This window comes from Homarus americanus, unplaced genomic scaffold, assembly GCF_018991925.1.
Source record: "Homarus americanus isolate GMGI-L3 unplaced genomic scaffold, GMGI_Hamer_2.0 scaffold40117, whole genome shotgun sequence".
Taxonomy (NCBI): Eukaryota; Metazoa; Arthropoda; class Malacostraca; order Decapoda; family Nephropidae; genus Homarus; species Homarus americanus.
In genome coordinates, this window is record NW_024724850.1 from 3,198 (window position 1) to 20,820 (window position 17,623).

General features: G+C 43.9%; 1 protein-coding gene across 1 annotated transcript; it reads left to right on the top strand.

Annotated features, from left to right (window-relative positions):
• Positions 1 to 1,717: 1,717 nt before the first annotated feature.
• On the top strand, positions 1,718 to 16,104 carry LOC121864582 (isatin hydrolase-like). The gene is made up of 7 exons (XM_042363649.1): positions 1,718 to 1,723; positions 4,445 to 4,449; positions 13,643 to 13,857; positions 14,442 to 14,566; positions 14,803 to 15,012; positions 15,172 to 15,359; positions 15,632 to 16,104. Exons 3-7 carry the CDS (start codon positions 13,682 to 13,684, stop codon positions 15,815 to 15,817), a joined length of 885 nt encoding a protein of 294 aa, XP_042219583.1. The 5' UTR covers positions 1,718 to 1,723; positions 4,445 to 4,449; positions 13,643 to 13,681; the 3' UTR covers positions 15,818 to 16,104.
• The last annotated feature ends 1,519 nt before the right edge of the window (positions 16,105 to 17,623 follow it).

The window sequence follows — 17,623 nt, forward strand, 5'->3', positions numbered from 1 at the left end:
CATTCGGGGTTCCTAAGGGAGGTCCGATACTGTAGGAGAGGCTCAATGTGTTGATCGAATCAGCAGAATTGTCAGGTGCTTTGGTTTTCCTGGTACGTGGGAAGGTGGGATAGGTCCAATGACTAGCCAATCAGCTGAGTCTGTTCCTTCTCCGACTTCCACTTCGCTCTGTGGTTGACTGCTACTGCTCCTGACTGCGACTGCTCCCGACTGCGACTGGCGACTCACTGTGGGGGCTCTCCCTATTGATGATGATGATAATGAAGTAAAGTGGCAAATGACTTTGCACTGGGAAAGGAGAGGAGAGAGAGAGAAGTAAAGCGTGGAAACGGGAAGAAGAGTGGGAGGGGTAGATAGCAGGTGGGCTGTCCACCTAGCGGAGACGAGTTGATATGATTGGGTGGCGGCAGCGCGCAGCACAGGCCCGTCCGCTCAGGGAAGGAGGTTGAGGAGGGAGGGGGGAGGAGTTAAGCTAGCTAGATATTCATTATTGTAGTGAGTGTTAATTTTTATTTGTCCGGTGGTAGTGTTATTTGTTTATCTCTTTGTGTAGAGTGGTTCTTGTTCTGTAATGTCAGCATGGAAGCTCTTAGGCCACCAGCTGTGTATTTTAGTTGTTCCTTCTTCTTTTAACTTGGAGAATAATGGGTCCTCCATCTCTTCAAGTTTGGTCCATACTCTCTGTGCTTGGCTGTGTGTACGTATGTTCAGTGGTTCGATATCGAATAATTCGTGAAGTTCTTGTATTTTGGTGGTGTATGGCGGAAGTTGCTTTGATGCTCTACGGATAGCTTTGTTTTGTACTGCTTGAAGTTTAAGTTGACTGGATTTGCTGATCGTGTTGAGTGGTATTGGTGGATATTCTAGGTGTGGGCGGATAAGTGCTTTGTATAGGTGTAGTTGAATTTTGGTGTCCATTTTGCTGAATCGTCTTAGTTTCGTGAGTTGTGATTGGGCAGTCTGTTTGCGTTGTTTTACGTGTTTTGCTATGCCTGTTCTTGTTATCGTGAGTCCCAGAATTTTACCTTGGTTGGAGTATTGTATAGGTACGTTGTTGACTGTGATTGGTGTAGGGTTTTTTCTGGCAATATGTATTATCATTAGTTTCTGTGTATTGGTTTTAATTTTCCATTTTTTTTCATATTCGTTGATTTGCTCGATGGCGTGGGTTGTTATCCTTGCCATCATCTGTTTGCCCTTGCCTGGATATCGGATGATTTGTGTGACGTCATCAGCATAGGCTACATATTCTCCGTGTACAGGAGATGGCATGTCCGCCGTATATATTGTGTAGAGTGTTGGCGAGAGGTTGCTTCCCTGTGGTACTCCGCTGTATAATTTGAAGCTTGGGCCTGTGTGGTTACCTATGATAATTTTGGCCTCTCTATTATCGAGGAAGTTGCAGAGAATGGAAGTAAAGTTGTTGGGAAGTTCTTGGGTGGTAATTTTGTATTTGAGTCCTAGGTGCCAGACCTTGTCGAATGCTTTAGCTACGTCCCTTAGTACTACGTTACATTGTTCGTTGTTGTGCATCGCGTTTGCTATGTTTTCATAAATTAGGGCTAAGGCTGTATGGGTTCCTCTATGTTTTCTAAATCCATGCTGTCTGGGGTTGTATTTCTCCTCAAATTCGAGGTGTGTTCTCAGTCGGCGGTTAATTATTTTTTCTAGGATTTTTCCCGGTATTTCTAGGAGAGAGATTGGTCTGTAGTTTGCTACTTGGGTTGGGGATTTGCCTGGTTTTGATATAAGTCTGATGATTGCTGTTTTAAATTTTCTTGGGAAGTAGCCAGAGGCAAGTGCTGCATTAAAAATGTGACTGAGTTGGTGTATCATGTTGATTGGTAGGTGCTGGAGTATGGGTTTGTTAATTTTACTGATGCCCGGGGCCTTATTTTTGAAACTGATTATTGTTTTCTGAATATCCTCTGCGGTGATTGGTTGAATCAGTGTGGAAAGATCGTCCAAAGCGTGTGTGTCTATGCTGGGACTTGGGTGCCAGATGTGGGTTGTGTGTGTCATGTGATTGGTTACTTGTTGCTCGGTATTCATACAAAAGTTCAGGTTGTCTTCTTGGCTTATTTGAAAAATTTTGCTCCAGTATTTTCTGAATTCAGGTTCTTGTTCTTTGGGTTCAGTTAATTTGATTTGGTTGCTATTTAAAATGTAGTTTGACTCGTTGCTTGAGATTCCCATTAGGTTTTTAATTTTTCGCCAGAATTTTTTCGGGTCGTGGTAAGTTGCTTCTGTGTCTGTTATTAATTTCTCCCAGTTATTCACGTATGCTTCTTTGGACATGTCTCTTAGTTGATCGTGTATGGTGTAATATTGTATTCTGTATTCTGGCGTCCATCCATGTTCTAGGATTAATTTGAATAAGTTACTAAACTGTGTCTGTAAAATTCTTGATTGATGTGTGTATTGGGGGTGTGGTAATGTGCGGTGAGTGGTCGTGGGTATGTGGTGTTCCATTGCTTGGATCACGTTTCCGTACCATGTCTCCAGTGTGCTGTCTATTTGGGAGGTGTGTTTGTTGTTTAGCCGGGTTATTTGGTGGTTGCTTAACTCATTTTGGAATTCCTCCCAGTTGGATCGGCTGTAGCTGTATCTCGTCCTGGCAGGGATCTGAATTGGCGACGTGGAGAGTGTGGCTACGATAGGGAGATGGTCACTGGTGGTTATTGGGCCGGGTTCCATTTGCAGGTTAAGATGGTGATGCTGGTTTGTTAATACTATGTCTGGATGTCCGATTTTACCTGCACTGATGTATGTGGGGAATTCCGGGCCGAGGTGAATTGCGTTGCCGTGACTCAGTAATGTGTTTAAAATCTTGCCCACGGCGTTGTTGTCCTGGTGTCCCAAGACGCGATGTCGAGCATTTAAATCACCCAAGAAATATCCTGGTATGTTTCTTCTCAGGAGTTTGAGCATGTCTGCTAATGGGAATATGGGTCTTCTTGGAGGGAGGTAACAGGTGCCGATTATAATAGGTCCTGTTGGGCAGTTAATTTCGATCGCCAGAAAGTTTTCCTGAAATGAGTCGTGTATCTTGTGTTGTATGTTTCGTTTGATGGCTATGGCTATTCCATCATGTGGTGTGTCTTGGTTGTTTTTTTGGTATACTGTGTAGTTAAATAGTTTTATTTTTTCTGAGTTTTTCTTTCCATGCGAATTGATGAGAATAATATCTGGGTCTATGTTACGGTATGTGTTGTATAATTCGCTTGCTCTTTGTGGGATCCATGCTAAAACATTATGTTGGATTATTTTTAGCTTATTTATTATGAAGGCTGGTGTCTAGAGCTGGTTTGCGCCATTTTTCCTGACCGGTGCTCCCCTGACAGCCTCCTGTCCAGGCCCAAGCGGATCTTTTTAAATGTTGACTGATCAACTCTTTCTATTCTGTTGTGTTTTGTGAGGATTCTTCCCTTCTTCATTAGTGTTTCAATATGCGAGTCATCTAGGTTTTTGTCTGAGTATGTGTATTTGATCTTGCCTTGCCTTATTTCTGCCATTAGTCTTTCTTTTGAGACTATGGGAGGAGCTGTAGTGGAGTAAAATCGGATACCAGTTTCATGCCCTAGGTCTTTGTTCTCCGTAGCAGGTGGTGCCTTAGTTCCCGTATGGATCTTTTTTGGGGTTTTGACTCTGGCGGCTTGTTCTGTTATTGTGGTGGTTTCATCTTCGCTTGAGTCTTCCATTGATTCTTCATCGCTTGCTGGCTCGGGTTGTAAGTCTGAGGTAGTCTGTTCTTGTGTTGATGGTTCGTGAGTTGATGGTTCGTGAGTTGTTGGTATTTGGATTTCAGTGCTCTCTGATTTGTAAATGAAGTTGAAGATTTCAGAGGAAGGCACATCATTTGGGAATTCCATATCTGGCAGGTTGTTGGCGGCGAACATGTCTCTTGCTGCCTTGGCGAAAGTTCCAGGTCTGGCTATATTCATTATGTGTGCGTGGATTATGGATGTCATTATTTTTACAGAAAGATTATTTCCAAGCTGAAGCACAATAGGTTGGTTTGCGGGGGGTGGTGTGGCGACTTTTTCGAGGATCTTTGTCGTTTCTCTGGTTAGTTTGGTCACAGCTGAGTATGTCTTGTTTTGCTGTTCCTGTGTCTTCTCCCTCTCCTTCTCCTTCTTTTGATTGACTATCGCTTTTCGTATGGGGCAGCGAGTAGCCAGTGTTCTGTGATCCCCTTCGCAGTTTAGGCATTTGGGGTTGTCTTTATTTTTGCACTCTCTGAAGGTGTGCCCCTTATTCCCGCATTCTGAGCAGTGCTTGATGTCCTTGTTAGGGCAGTCTATTGCCATGTGTGAATATTGGTAGCAATTCCAGCATGGAGTTATGGGGAAGAATTCCTCCTGCTCCACCTGGCTGCTGCTGACGTGGTAGTAGGAGAGACACAGTCCCTCCTGGATTGCTTTTTGGGCCATGGCTATTTCAGTGAACCGTATTTTCAGCATGGATGGCAGTCTGGGCAGCTTGACAACTTCCTCCACCTTGGCCCATTCATTTTTGTCTTCTATATCAGATGCCAATTCCTGTTCGCTAGATTCTTCAGTGATTGCTTTATCTAATCTTTTGATCACGATTGACTTCCTCGCTCGGAGTTGAGGAGGGATTGCAACTTCGAATTTCGCGGACTTCAGTTTCTTTGTGCTGTCGTTCGATAGGAGTTGGTCAACATCATTCTCAGTCAGGCACAGGGCGATGAAGGAGTCCTTGGTCGTGATAAGGTTGGAAATTTTGATCAGTAGTGTTGTAGTAAGGAGTCTTGCTAATTCATTTTTTCTTCCGTCAGTCACGCCCCCTTCATGGGAGCGTATCCGTATCCGGTGTGCCCTCATACTAGAGGGTGTGTGGTGGACATGCCACCCTTGCGTGATTTCAAACTTGAGACCTACCTATTCCAGGACAGAGTTTGTTACAAGAATTACAACACTCCCCACCGCCACTTGTTGGTCGAGTGGTCGTAGAGTGGTTCCCGCAACACTGTCCCGAAAGCCCCGTCAGGGGATCCTATTTCCCTAGTGTTACTGAATGTTCACTTATAGGCGTGAACTTGATGTGTACCTATTCGGGGGAGGGGTGGAGGATTAAGGATTTGCGACCCCCTTCCTAGGTGGAACACGCACGATCACGGTTTCCCAGGAAGGCTCGGCGGAGAGGTGGGTTCTGCTCCTACCCCCTTTCGTGTTCACAAACCCCTACAGTGGAGGTGAACAGTTACAGGGGGGACCCAAGGACGAATACACCTCTAGGGTGCAGGTCCCCAGGCCAGAGCGAAAAAAGAAGGAAGAACAAGGTAAAACAGCCAGAGGTGCAATCACACCAATGGGATCGCGGCCCAAATCCGCTACAGAAAGCCGTTACAGACCACCCGATCAGGGCCGCCTCTGATCAGGAGTCACCCCTGATCAGTAGGGAAGCACAAAAAGGGCGTTGTCTGCAACGAGCTTACCGGTTGTGTGTAATGATGGTGGTGAGGTGGTCAATTTCGTTCAGGTCGTCAACGGTTGAAAAACAGGCTGGCAGGCTTTAGCAGAGAAGGTTCTAGAAAGAGGTCCGTTCACGGCGATACGATACGAAGTCATTAGTTAAGAGGTGAAAGAAGATTATTAGGAATTGAAGAAAAAGTGGTGAAACTGAAATACAGTAGGAGTAGAAAGAATCTGGGCTCAACCAGATCGCTTCATCTTTCTTATTGGTGTTTTGTCGTTGTTCTGCTCCCTTGGGTCGTCAGACCTTTGTATTAATATTGGTTTATTTATATAATGCTGCTTATTATTATTATTTTTGTTATTGTTGGAGTTAGTGAGCCCGCCCAGGTCCTTGTGTAACTGGGAGGGTAGTCTGACCCTTTTTTTTTTTTTTTTTGAGGTGTTAGTTAAGTGTTAGTTGTGTTAGTCTAAAGGTACACTGTATGGAGAGGCCTGCCAGGTTCTTAGTGGAGCTGGTAGGTCACTCTCATCTTTATTCCTCTATTAATGTTTTATGTGTAAATGTGTATATTGAGGCAGGAGGTGGTTCAATTACTTCTTCCTGGCTGATGTAGCTGGGAGGGTAATCACATTATTATTATTATTATTATTATTTATTTATTTATTTTTTTTTTATTTTTTTCGGAGTTAGTGAGCCCGCCCAGGTCCTTGTGTAGCTGGGAGGGTAATCACATTTTTTTTTTTACTAAGATGTTAGTTCAATGTTAAATGTTAAAAATGTTAGTTATGTTAGTCTAAAGGTACACTGTATGGAGAGGCCTGCCAGGTTCTTAGTGGAGCTGGTAGGTCACTCTCATCTTTTATTCTCTCTATTAATGTTTTATATGTATATTGGGGCAGGAGATGGTTCAATTACTTTCTTCCTGGCTGATTTAAACCAACTGTGTTCTTGGAATTCTTCGTTGTCTATATTATTTATCCAGTTTTGGTATGTTTCTGTGTTAAGTTCAGTCACTTTTTTCCAAATATTTGCAGCTTTGTTGTGTATTTCTACATTGATTGCTAGGAGGTTTGCTCTCTTGTGTAGCTGTTCATTATTGATGTGGTCTGTATATTTTATGTTATATATAAATCTGAGGGCTATATTTTGTACTGTTTGTAACCTTTTAATGCTCGTTTTACTAAGAGTGTTCAATGGGATGGGTGGGTAGTCCATAATTGATTTAACAAGGGCAATATAAATCTTTCTTTTGTTATTAATGCTAAGGTTCTTAAAGCGTTTTATTTTGATAATCTTATTCTTGCCTGTCGTTCTTTATCTTTTAAGTATGTTATATATCCTCTTTTTGTTAGTTTTAGTCCAAGCATCCTGCCTTCAGTGTCGTATGGGTATAGTTCCTAGTCGACTATTACTGGACTTGTTTTGATCTTGGCTATTGGTATTATCTTGAATTTGTTTTTATTTGTCCTGATTTTCCATTTTTTCTCAAAATCATTTATATTTTTTATCGCTCTTACCGTGTAGAGTGCCATAAATTGGGTTGATTTTCCTGGGTATGATACTATTTGAGTAATATCATCAGCAAACATTACATATTCGCTAAAGAGGGTGGGTTGAGGTGTGTCTGAGGTATAAATTGTATACAGTATAGTGTTGGAGAAAGGCATCCTCCTTGAGGTACTCCACTCTCAAGATTAAACATAGTTCCCATAAAGTTTCCAATTTGAATTTGTGCTCTCCTATCATCTAAATAGTTACACAATATTCTTAGCAAGTATTCATTAAGTCCCAGTTTTAATATTTTTATATTTTTAAGCTAAATGCCAAACCTTATCAAAGGCCTTAGAAACATCCTTAAAATTATATTGATCTGGTTACTCTTGCTTTTTTCTATTGCAATTATTTCCGTTATTGTAGCTATTGCAGTTAGGGTATTTCTATTGGGCATAAATCCATGTTGTCTATTGTTAGTTTTCCCATGTTGTGTTAAAAAGGTTATAAGTCTTGAATTTAAAAATTTTTCCAATAGTTTCCCGGTAATTTCTAATAAAGATATTGGCCTGTAGTTTAATATTTCCTTATTGTCCTTACCCTCCTTGGGAATCTAGCCTTATTAAACATACAGAAGCATTCAACATGAATTTGAGTAACGGCATGTACAAGCTGGACAATTTTGTAATTAAGAAGATTTGTAACCAGGTGAGAAGGCCGGGTCACCTGACCATCTGACCTGACCACCAACCGTTGTGTGCTATTTAAAGATTAGTAGGGTCATTACCTAATACCTGACCATTGTGGACCTGGTCTCACCCTCCTCTGTATATATACACCTTGATTTGTATTTCTCTCTAGTCTGTACTCACCCCTGAAGATATGAATTACACGAAAGCGCTTGGGAACTTCGTGTTTTCTTCTTTCCTTGTGGTTATCAGCATATATATATATATATATATATATATATATATATATATATATATATATATATATATATATATATATATATATATATATATATATATATATATATATATATATATATATATATATATATACATATAAACAACGACCTCACCAGCAAGGAATCGAACCCTCGACCTACTGGGTGTGACTAGGGAACGCTTACCGGCTAGGCCACAAGGACACTAAAAGCAGTTCTAGACTCTTGTTATATTTCACACAAAGCCTGTTCATCGAGCTGATGGCGCCGTGAACCTCAATGGGAAACTGCCCGTGCCTCTTATGTGGTGTCAGTAGCATTTTACCGAATCCAGCTGGTATGAAACGCGAGGTACATATATATACTTCATTTTTAGTCCATATAACACGCGGACTTTGAACATATAATCAACGACCTCACCAGTAAGGAATCGAACCCTCGACCTACTGGGTGTGACTAGGGAACGCTTACCGGCTAGGCCACAAGGACACTAAAAGCAGTTCTAGACTCTGTTATATTTCACACAAAGCCTGTTCATCGAGCTGATGGCGCCGTGAACCTCATTGGGAAACTGCCCGTGTCTCTTATGTGGTGTCAGTAGCATTTTACCGAATCCAGTTGATATGAAACGCGAGGTACAGAGGTACAGAGTCTAGAACTGCTTTTAGTGTCCTTGTGGCCTAGCCGGTAAGCGTTCCCTAGTCACACCCAGTAGGTCGAGGGTTCGATTCCTTGCTGGTGAGGTCGTTGATTATATGTGTGTATATATATATATATATATATATATATATATATATATATATATATATATATATATATATATATATATATATATATATATATATATATATATATATATATGCTGATAACCACCTAGATCACGCGCACCTACAGTGATTTACTTGCATATATACATATATATATATAATCAACGACCTCACCAGCAAGGAATTGAACCCTCGACCTACTGGGTGTGACTAGGGAACGCTTACCGGCTAGGCACGGCGCCATCAGCTCGTTGAACAGGCTTTGTGTGAAATATAACAGAGTCTAGAACTGCTTTTAGTGTCCTTGTGGCCTAGCCGGTAAGCGTTCCCTAGTCACACCCAGTAGGTCGAGGGTTCGATTCCTTGCTGGTGAGGTCGTTGATAATATGTTCAAAGTCTGCGTGTTATATGGACTAAAAATGAAGTATATATATATGTACCTCGCGTTTCATACCAGTTGGATTCGGTAAAATGCTACTGACACCACATAAGAGGCACGGCCAGTTTCCCATTGAGGTTCACGGCGCCATCAGCTCGATGAACAGGCTTTGTGTGAAATATAACAGAGTCTAGAACTGCTTTTAGTGTCCTTGTGGCCTAGCCGGTAAGCGTTCCCTAGTCACACCCAGTAGGTCGAGGGTTCGATTCCTTGCTGGTGAGGTCGTTGATAATATATATATATATATATATATATATATATATATATATATATATATATATATATATATATATATATATATATATATATATATATGAATTCGTCGGTTAATCCCCCAATTAACCGGGTTGTTCACACAAATTAATTATTTAGGTTTTAGTAACGAGACCCAATGAAGTTCCTTTGTTTTATTATAAAAGGATTATTTCTATAATTCCTGAGTGTAGATCAACCATAAGTTCCACTATTTATGAGTGAACAAGAAAGAGGACGGCGTTTATGTAAATATAAACGTTAATCACGTCCGTTCGATATTAGTTGATCTGAGTGACTGATGAGTAGCGACCCATCGAGGGAGAACGGTATCGGTACATCGTTCCCCCTCGAGGGAAGACGGAGCCATCCACTGCGTCTCTCAAATAACGTCTTCCTCTAGTCAAGGATATCAAACTACTGCTCGCTTCAGGTAGCCAGAGAGCCCGCTACTTATGCCTTTACTCAGCATAGTATGACGCAGCTTCCCGTGGGGCATTGAACAATGAACATGTCACCTCATAGCCAGTGGAAAGTTACAGGGTGGTGAATCTGAATATAATATCAAATGTATTGACCCATTTATATAATATGTTCTGTTGATGAGACAGGGGCCCATTACATCGCTCGGTCACCTACCAGCCGAGCCCCGTGAGGCCTAAATAATCTCACTGAGTACAGTACATCCTATACAACCCTAACCATGTTATAAACAGAGGTGTAGACACTAAGCTGGGGATTCTACTTCTGTAGGGGTATTAGCTACTACAGAGGACCTAAACTTTCGTGTCTTTTGGGTTGAAATGTGATGAACAATTTTCATCTTGGATGACACTGACTGAAAACAGAAAAGAAACTTGATGTAAAACATAAACATTACTGCCAATAACAAAAGCAAGTAAGCACTTACAACAATGACATTAACCTATTGATGTCCTATCACTGTGATGGCATGTCTTGAACATGTAAATGTGTGTATATACTTTATGTATGCCACCAATTTTGCACCAGTCTAATGGCTCGGTCACCAAACGTTTCTTACAGCCTAAAATCAACACCGGGCTGAAAATAATCTCTTTATGGGTGAATGTTTACAATGTTTACGTGTGATTATTATTTTTTTTGTTATCCCCGATGTTAAGCGGATGTTCAAGACTCATCCTATGTTCGTCGTCCTTGTTCTGTCCGTATCCGTCTGTTCGTCGTCCTTGTTTTGTCCGTGTCCGTCTGTTCGTTGTTCTTGTTCTGTCCGTATCCGTCTGTTCGTCGTCCTTGTTCTGTCCGTGTCCGTCGTGTTTGTGACTTATCCTACGCGTTATTGCAAAAATTTATAGATTTTCTTGACAACTGGCAGGAACACTGACACCATCCTCCTCCTCCTCCTCCCTCTTTTCCTCACCCTCCTCCCACCATGCTCCTTCCTTCACCTCACCCTCCTCCCACCACGTTCCTTCCTTCCTTCACTCTCCTCCCAAAACGCTCCTTCTTTCCTTCACCCTCCTCCCACCACGCTTCTTCCTTCCTTCACCCTCCTCCCACCACTCCATCCTTCCCTCACCTCCTCCCCCATGCTCCTGCCTTCCCTCACCTCCTCCCACCACGCTCCTTCCTTCCCTCACCCCTCCTCCACCACCTCCTCCCCCTCACCCTCCTCCCACCATCCTTCTTTCCCTCACCACCTCCTTCCTTCCCCACCCTCTTCCCACCACCTCCTTCCTTCCCTCACCCCTCCTCCCCACCATGCTCCTGCCTTCCCTCACCCTCCTCCCCACCAGCTCCTCCTTCCCTCACCCTCCTCTTCCTTCCTTCCCTCACCCTCCTCCCAAAACGCTCCTTCTTTCCTTCACCCTCCTCCACCACTAATTCCTTCCCGCACCCTCCTCCCACCACGCTCCTTCCTTCCCTCTCCCTCCTCTCCCACCACCTTCCTTCCTTCCCTCACCTCCTCCCACCATGCTCCTTCCTTCCTCACCCTCATCCAACCACGCTCCATCTTTCCCTCACCCTCCTAACACCACGTTCCTTCCTTCCTCACCCTCCTCCCACGCTCCTTCTTTCCCTTACCTTTCTTCCCTCACCCTCCTTCCACCACGCTCCTTCCTTCCCTCACCCTCCTCCACCTCCTTACTTCCTTCACCCTCCTCCCACCACGTTCCTTCCTTCCCTCACCCTCCTCCCACCACGCTCCTTCCTTCCCTCACCCTCCTCCCATCATGCTCCTTCCTTCCCTCTCCTCCCTCACTCCTTCTTTCTCCTCCTAACACTCCTTCCTTCCTTCCTCCCACCACGCTCCTTCTTTCCCCTCACCTTCCTCCCACCACTCCCTTCCTTCCTCACCCCTCCTCCCACCACGCTCCTTCCTTCCCTCCCCCTCCCTCCCACCACGCTCCTTCTTTACCTCCCTTCCTCCCCACCACGCTCCTTCTTTCCCTCACCCTCCTCCCACCACGCTCCTTCCTTCCCTCACCCTCCTCCCCACCACGCTCCTTCTTTCCCTCACACCTCCTCCCCTCACCCACCTCCTTCTTCCCTCACCCCTCTCCCACCACCCTCCTTCTTCCCTCACCCTCCTCCCACCACGCTCCTTCCTTCCCCACTCCCTCCTCCTTCCTTCCCTCACCCTCCTCCCATCACGCTCCTCTTTTCCACATCCTCCCAACCACGTTCCTTCCTTCCCTCACCCTCCTCCCACCACGCTCCTTCTTTCCCCCACCTTCCTCCCCACCATGCTCCTTCCTTCCCTCACCCCTCCTCCCCCACGCTCCTTCCCCTCACCTCCTCCCACTCCTTCTTCCCTCCCCTCCTCCCCCACGCTCCTTCTTCCCTCACCCTCCCTCCCTCCCTTCCTTCCCTCACCCCTCCTCCCCCCACACTCCTTCTTTCCCCTCACCCTCCTCCCACCACTCCCTTCCTTCCCCTCACCCTCCTCCCACCTCCTCTTTTCCTTCCTTCTTCTTCCCTCACCCTCCTCCCACCACGCTCCTTCCGCTCCTTCTTTCCCCTCACCATCCTCCCACCACGCTCCACCCTCCTTCCACAGCGTTCTCTTGCTCCTTCCTTCACCCTCCTCACCCCTCCAACAGCGTTCCTTCCTCCCCTCCCTCCCACCACGCGTCTTCCTTCCTCACCCTCCTCCCACCACGCCTTCCTTCCTTCACCCTCCTCCCCCATGCTCCTTCTTCCCTCACCCTGTCCTTCCTTCCCTCACCCTCCTCCCACCACGCTCCTTCTTTCCCTGACCTTCCCTCCCACCATGCTCCTTCTTTCCCTCACCCTTCTCCCTGCTCCTTCCTTCCCTCACCCTCCTCCTTTCCTTCGCCCTGACCTTCCTCCCACCATGCTCCTTCCTTCACCCCTCCTCTTAGACGAGTATCACGATCAGTATTTAATGTATGTACATGATCCGGTTTGCTTGAAATCTATGCCTCCAGACACCAAATATTTGTGACACTGAAAATAACTCAGTGGAAAATAACTCAGTGAAAATCAACGTGTACACACACACACACACACACACACACACACACACACACAAACCCACACACACACCACATTTATTTTGCTGCCTTACTACTGATATTACCTGTACATCACAGTTAGCCGAGAGACTAAAATGTTTTATTTTACTCTTTATTTTTAGACGCCAGATTTTAAGACTGAAATGTGACAGACATTTATGACCAGCGCAATACAAAGAGAAATTAAGCACAAAGTGAAGTCTCCATATAACGGATTGGTACAGTAGTCCGTTAAATGGAGGTTTCATATCTTTCCGAACTTGATATAACTGATTATCATTTATTATTATTATTATTATTATTATTATTATTATTATCATTATTATTACTACTGTTTTTTTTAAACGTGGCCTCCAGCCTCCCCCAATAGCCACACCTTCGCCGCCATTTTATTACCTTAAAATTAACTATCCCAATACAAAAGGAACTACCCTGGCTGTGTTGAGTTAGTTGAGCCGCAGATCTATGCGGCATTCAGTGACTGTTGCCTCAAAGTCGATATCTGCGACTGTTGTCGGCTTTGGGGCCGAAGATCTCCTTCCCCTGAGCCAAAGCAATGTAGACCTAAGCAGAGAGAAGGACAGTTGACATCTCAACCAGGCTGTAGCATAACTTCTGGGCTGCTGCTTCTGTTCGGATAACACCTCCGCCAATCTTCATAGAAGCATCTTGCATTTGGTCCCATCCTACCAGAGGTTGTGAACACTAGAGGAGTGAAGCTACCTTGATCCCCAGTCTGAATTCTACTTCTACTATTACAACTACTTTTCACTAACACATATCTTTATCTTCACAGGTAAAAAAAAAAAATAATATTTCGACCACAATGACTCCGCCGCTCATAGTAGTGGTGGGGATGCTGGTAGCTACCACAACTACCACCATTTCTGCTGAGCTGGTAGAACTCTCCTACACCCTCGGAGTGGACGCCCCTACCTCCCCAAAGCTGATGTCCTTCACTCAGAAAATTGTAAAAAAAGGATTAAATAAACTGAATATTTGGTGAGTAGGATTTGATAGGATATTTTATTTAAATTCTCTGTTTTTTCTTCCAAGGGATTTATTATGAGATTTTCTTGTCGTGGATTTATAATGAACTGGATTTTTCTGTTCCAAGATTATGATGTGGTGGATTTTTCTAATTCGATTTATGGAGAAGGGGATGTTTTTCGTTACTTGAATGAAGGTGTGGATGATTTTTCTCTCAGTGGACAATAACATCAACCAGGTAATGTAGACAAGACTGGGCGGCGCTTCAGAGCTAAACTACACTCACGTCCACGTCACCTGTCTTGGCAAGGTGCTCCGTTATCTGTACACTTCCTTTGTCTCATCTTATGACGAGTAGTTGTGCTCGCTTTACCTGTCTCTCTGCTAGGAGATAATATCTTGAGTAAAAGTTCAGATGGTGGTGATAAAGTAACAAGGATTCTGAGACCTTACTTGTCACTGCAGGACAACATGGCGACAGCAGTGAACAGAATGTAAATAAAATCATGTAAACCGTCCAGTTAAGAAACTAAAGACAAAAAATAAATAAATAAAAAAGTACCGCATAATTCACTCTTTGTCTCGGTCTGGTTCAGGGTGGAACTGAACGACTTCTGCAGCTCAGAGCACTCAGGGACCCACGTCGATGCCCCCATCCACAATAACCAACACGGCTGGTCCATTGAGGAGATCCCCACCAGCAGACTGTGGAGGGTGCCAGGTAAGGCCGCTGTATTGTTAGTGGAAAAAGTTTGTTGTTATATATCTAGTGGAGAGGATGTAAAGGGGTTAACAGGCTGACCCTGACGTGTGTGTAAAGACTCTTGTTACAGCTGTGTGTGTGGGGGGGGCTTGTTACAGCTGTGTTTGGGGGCTTGTTACAGTTGGAATGACAGAAGGTTTGTCTAAGGTTCGTTAGACCTGTAATGACTGTAAGTCTGTCTGTGCTTGTAACAGCTGTAGTGGTGGATGTTTCGGGCCCGATCAGCCAGTCGAAGATCAAGAACTACGAGGTGAAGGTGGATGACCTGACGCGGTGGGAGGAGATTCACGGGGTCATCCCAGACGGGGCACTGGTCCTCATCCGCACTGGCTGGAGCAACAAGATCAAGCAGAACATTAGGGAGTATGCGGGCCTTGACCAGCACAACAAGATAAACTTCCCAGGTAAGAATATAGACAATAGACATAAAGAGACTCAATGCTTTATTATACTGTCACCCTTGACAACTATTAACTGTATTTGTACTCAAAACCCAAATCTATACTTGTACTGATATATCTGAATCCAATTGTGTAATTCTGATGATGACTTAACTATCGCAGGGGTGGGCAAAGGCGCTGCTGAGTGGCTAGTTAAGCACGGCAGCCGCAATGGGCACACGAAAGGCATCGTGGGCGTGGGTATTGATACTCTCTCCCTGGACAAAGGTCAATCAGTGCGCTATCCAACCCATGTCGCGCTCTTTAAGGAAAACATCTACGGTGTTGAGAACCTGGCCAACCTGGACAAGGTGAGTTGCTACCATACTACCAGCCAGCGCACTCTGGCGCCGCTTACTCTGCTCTTTTTTCACTGAACAACTTAAAGAAGTTAATGATATGACAGGAAAGTATTTTCTTATATCATGGGTTCCATTCGAGGATCTCTGGTCCAGTGTTGCTCTTGTAGTATTGACTCTTGAACTCGGAGACGCTGGTGTAGCAGCTTTCCTAAATACAAAGCTTGTGGACTTGAGGGGAACACCAGGTCTGTCAGTGTTGATGCTGTATTTCTCTCCCGCAGCTGCCAGCGACGGGCTTCTATGTGACGGTGATGCCCTTGAGGATTGGCAGAGGCAGCGGTTCCCCCGCCAGGATAATCGCTGAGGTGGGTGAGTTACCTCCAGGGACCTCTACAGCCTCCTCTCCGGTCTCCTCCATTTTGATTCTGCTACTGGTGGCAACTCTGACTCTGGATTGGCTCTTATAGGCCCCTGCTTCTAATATGAATACTTTACCAGCATCGCGAGAGCCATCGGGAGCACCTGTTGGTTCACCATCTGCCTTCATTGCTTCCACCTCCTACATTCTTCCGATGGCGACGTTGACGACGAGCCCTCTCCCAGGATCAAACTATCAACACATTATGACAGTACAAGACATCAACAGTGTAATTCAGTGTAATTGACGTAATTCACAATATAATTATACTAAAACAAGGAAAGTGTAATCTATCAAATAGTATATATTTTTTTTTTTTTTTTTAAAGATTTCAGATAACAACAACAACAACAGCAACAACGGCGAGTAAAACCATCTTGAAAGCCAATGTACACTCGCAACAAAAAGTATCGGTGCATACTGTAGTGTGAACAATTTGAGACCAGTGACGATAGGTATTGCGAAAGGCGAGTTGTTCCAGCCGTATGTTGGCAGCCCTGTAATCCAGTTGAGCAGCTACTATGGCCTGGTCAAGTGAAACAAACCGTTATAAATAAGGTCGGTATGAAATATGAGGAGCTCCCTGTTAACAAAATTATTTGTGATACTTGGGAATATTGCCACATTAATTTATGCTACCAAATAAACCACTCAACCTGGTCGTCCTGAGGGGTGGTGCAGTGTGGATGGCAGCTCCCAGACCCGTCGTCTTTTGCACCAGTTTCGAGGTATCGCCGAATCCATCGTGCAGAGGTGTTCCTGTGGACACCAACCCGCTGGCTAATATCTGTGACGCCAAACCCTTCGCTATGAAGGGCAAGAATAGCTCCTCGTGTTCCCTCTGAGGTTTCCATGTCGTCTGGCATGTTTAGATCTCTACTGCTTCATATTGCCTCTGTTTTATACCCACGTTCACCGAGACCGAACCCTCACTCATCATTCAGTCGACACAAAGCAACAATCCGAAAAGAGGAAACAAACACACTGATTGTCAGCCATATGGCAACACCTAGTGGAGGGGAGGGGGGGGGGCTATGAGGATACACTTACCAACCTTCCCGACATAACACAGTGTATACGTATGGTTTCGGAAGTCGTCGATCTCACCCTGCACCGATACTTTTTGGTGCGAGTGTACACAGTGTTATTTCATTGTTTTATTTAGATTTGGAAAGATAACATTAATAAAATTATTTAATAAATTTTTTTCTATTTTATTAAGACTTGAGAGAGAATCTATAATTAGCCTCCATAGTGAAATGTAAAGTGCTGTCTTCTTAATAAGACTTGAGTTAATAATCCCTCATTAGGTTCTTCATTTTTTCGTATTATTTCAGCGAGTAACTTGTACTACTAACTATAATTCTGTGTGTGTTTTTGTAACTTAATTAAACGTCTATAATTATATTTCTTTATCTAAGTTAAAGCTTTCAGAAGATAATTATTAATAAACCTCAATAAGGATATATTATTATACATTATACTGTTTAGTGTCTGTCTGTTCTATAAAGTCTGAAGCATCATTGGACCGCAATAAAGATATATTATGAGCTTAGTTTTTATAAAAGACTTTAGAAAATATAAAACCATATAGGCTGTGTAAAGAGAGATATAGGTCCTTTGTATTGCTTATTATGCTGTAATACTTCAACAAGACTTTCTGATGATAATTAAGTCAAGGAAAGGTTGTGAAATAATGTAAATGGCTTGATTAATGAAAGAATACTAGAGTTTCCTTAACATCCCGAGAAAGTCATAAGTGGGTTTGTCAAAACCTCGTATATATAGAATATGGTACGAGGGTACAGCAGCAGCCGCAGCAGCAGGGTACAGCAGCAGGAGGGTACATAAGTAG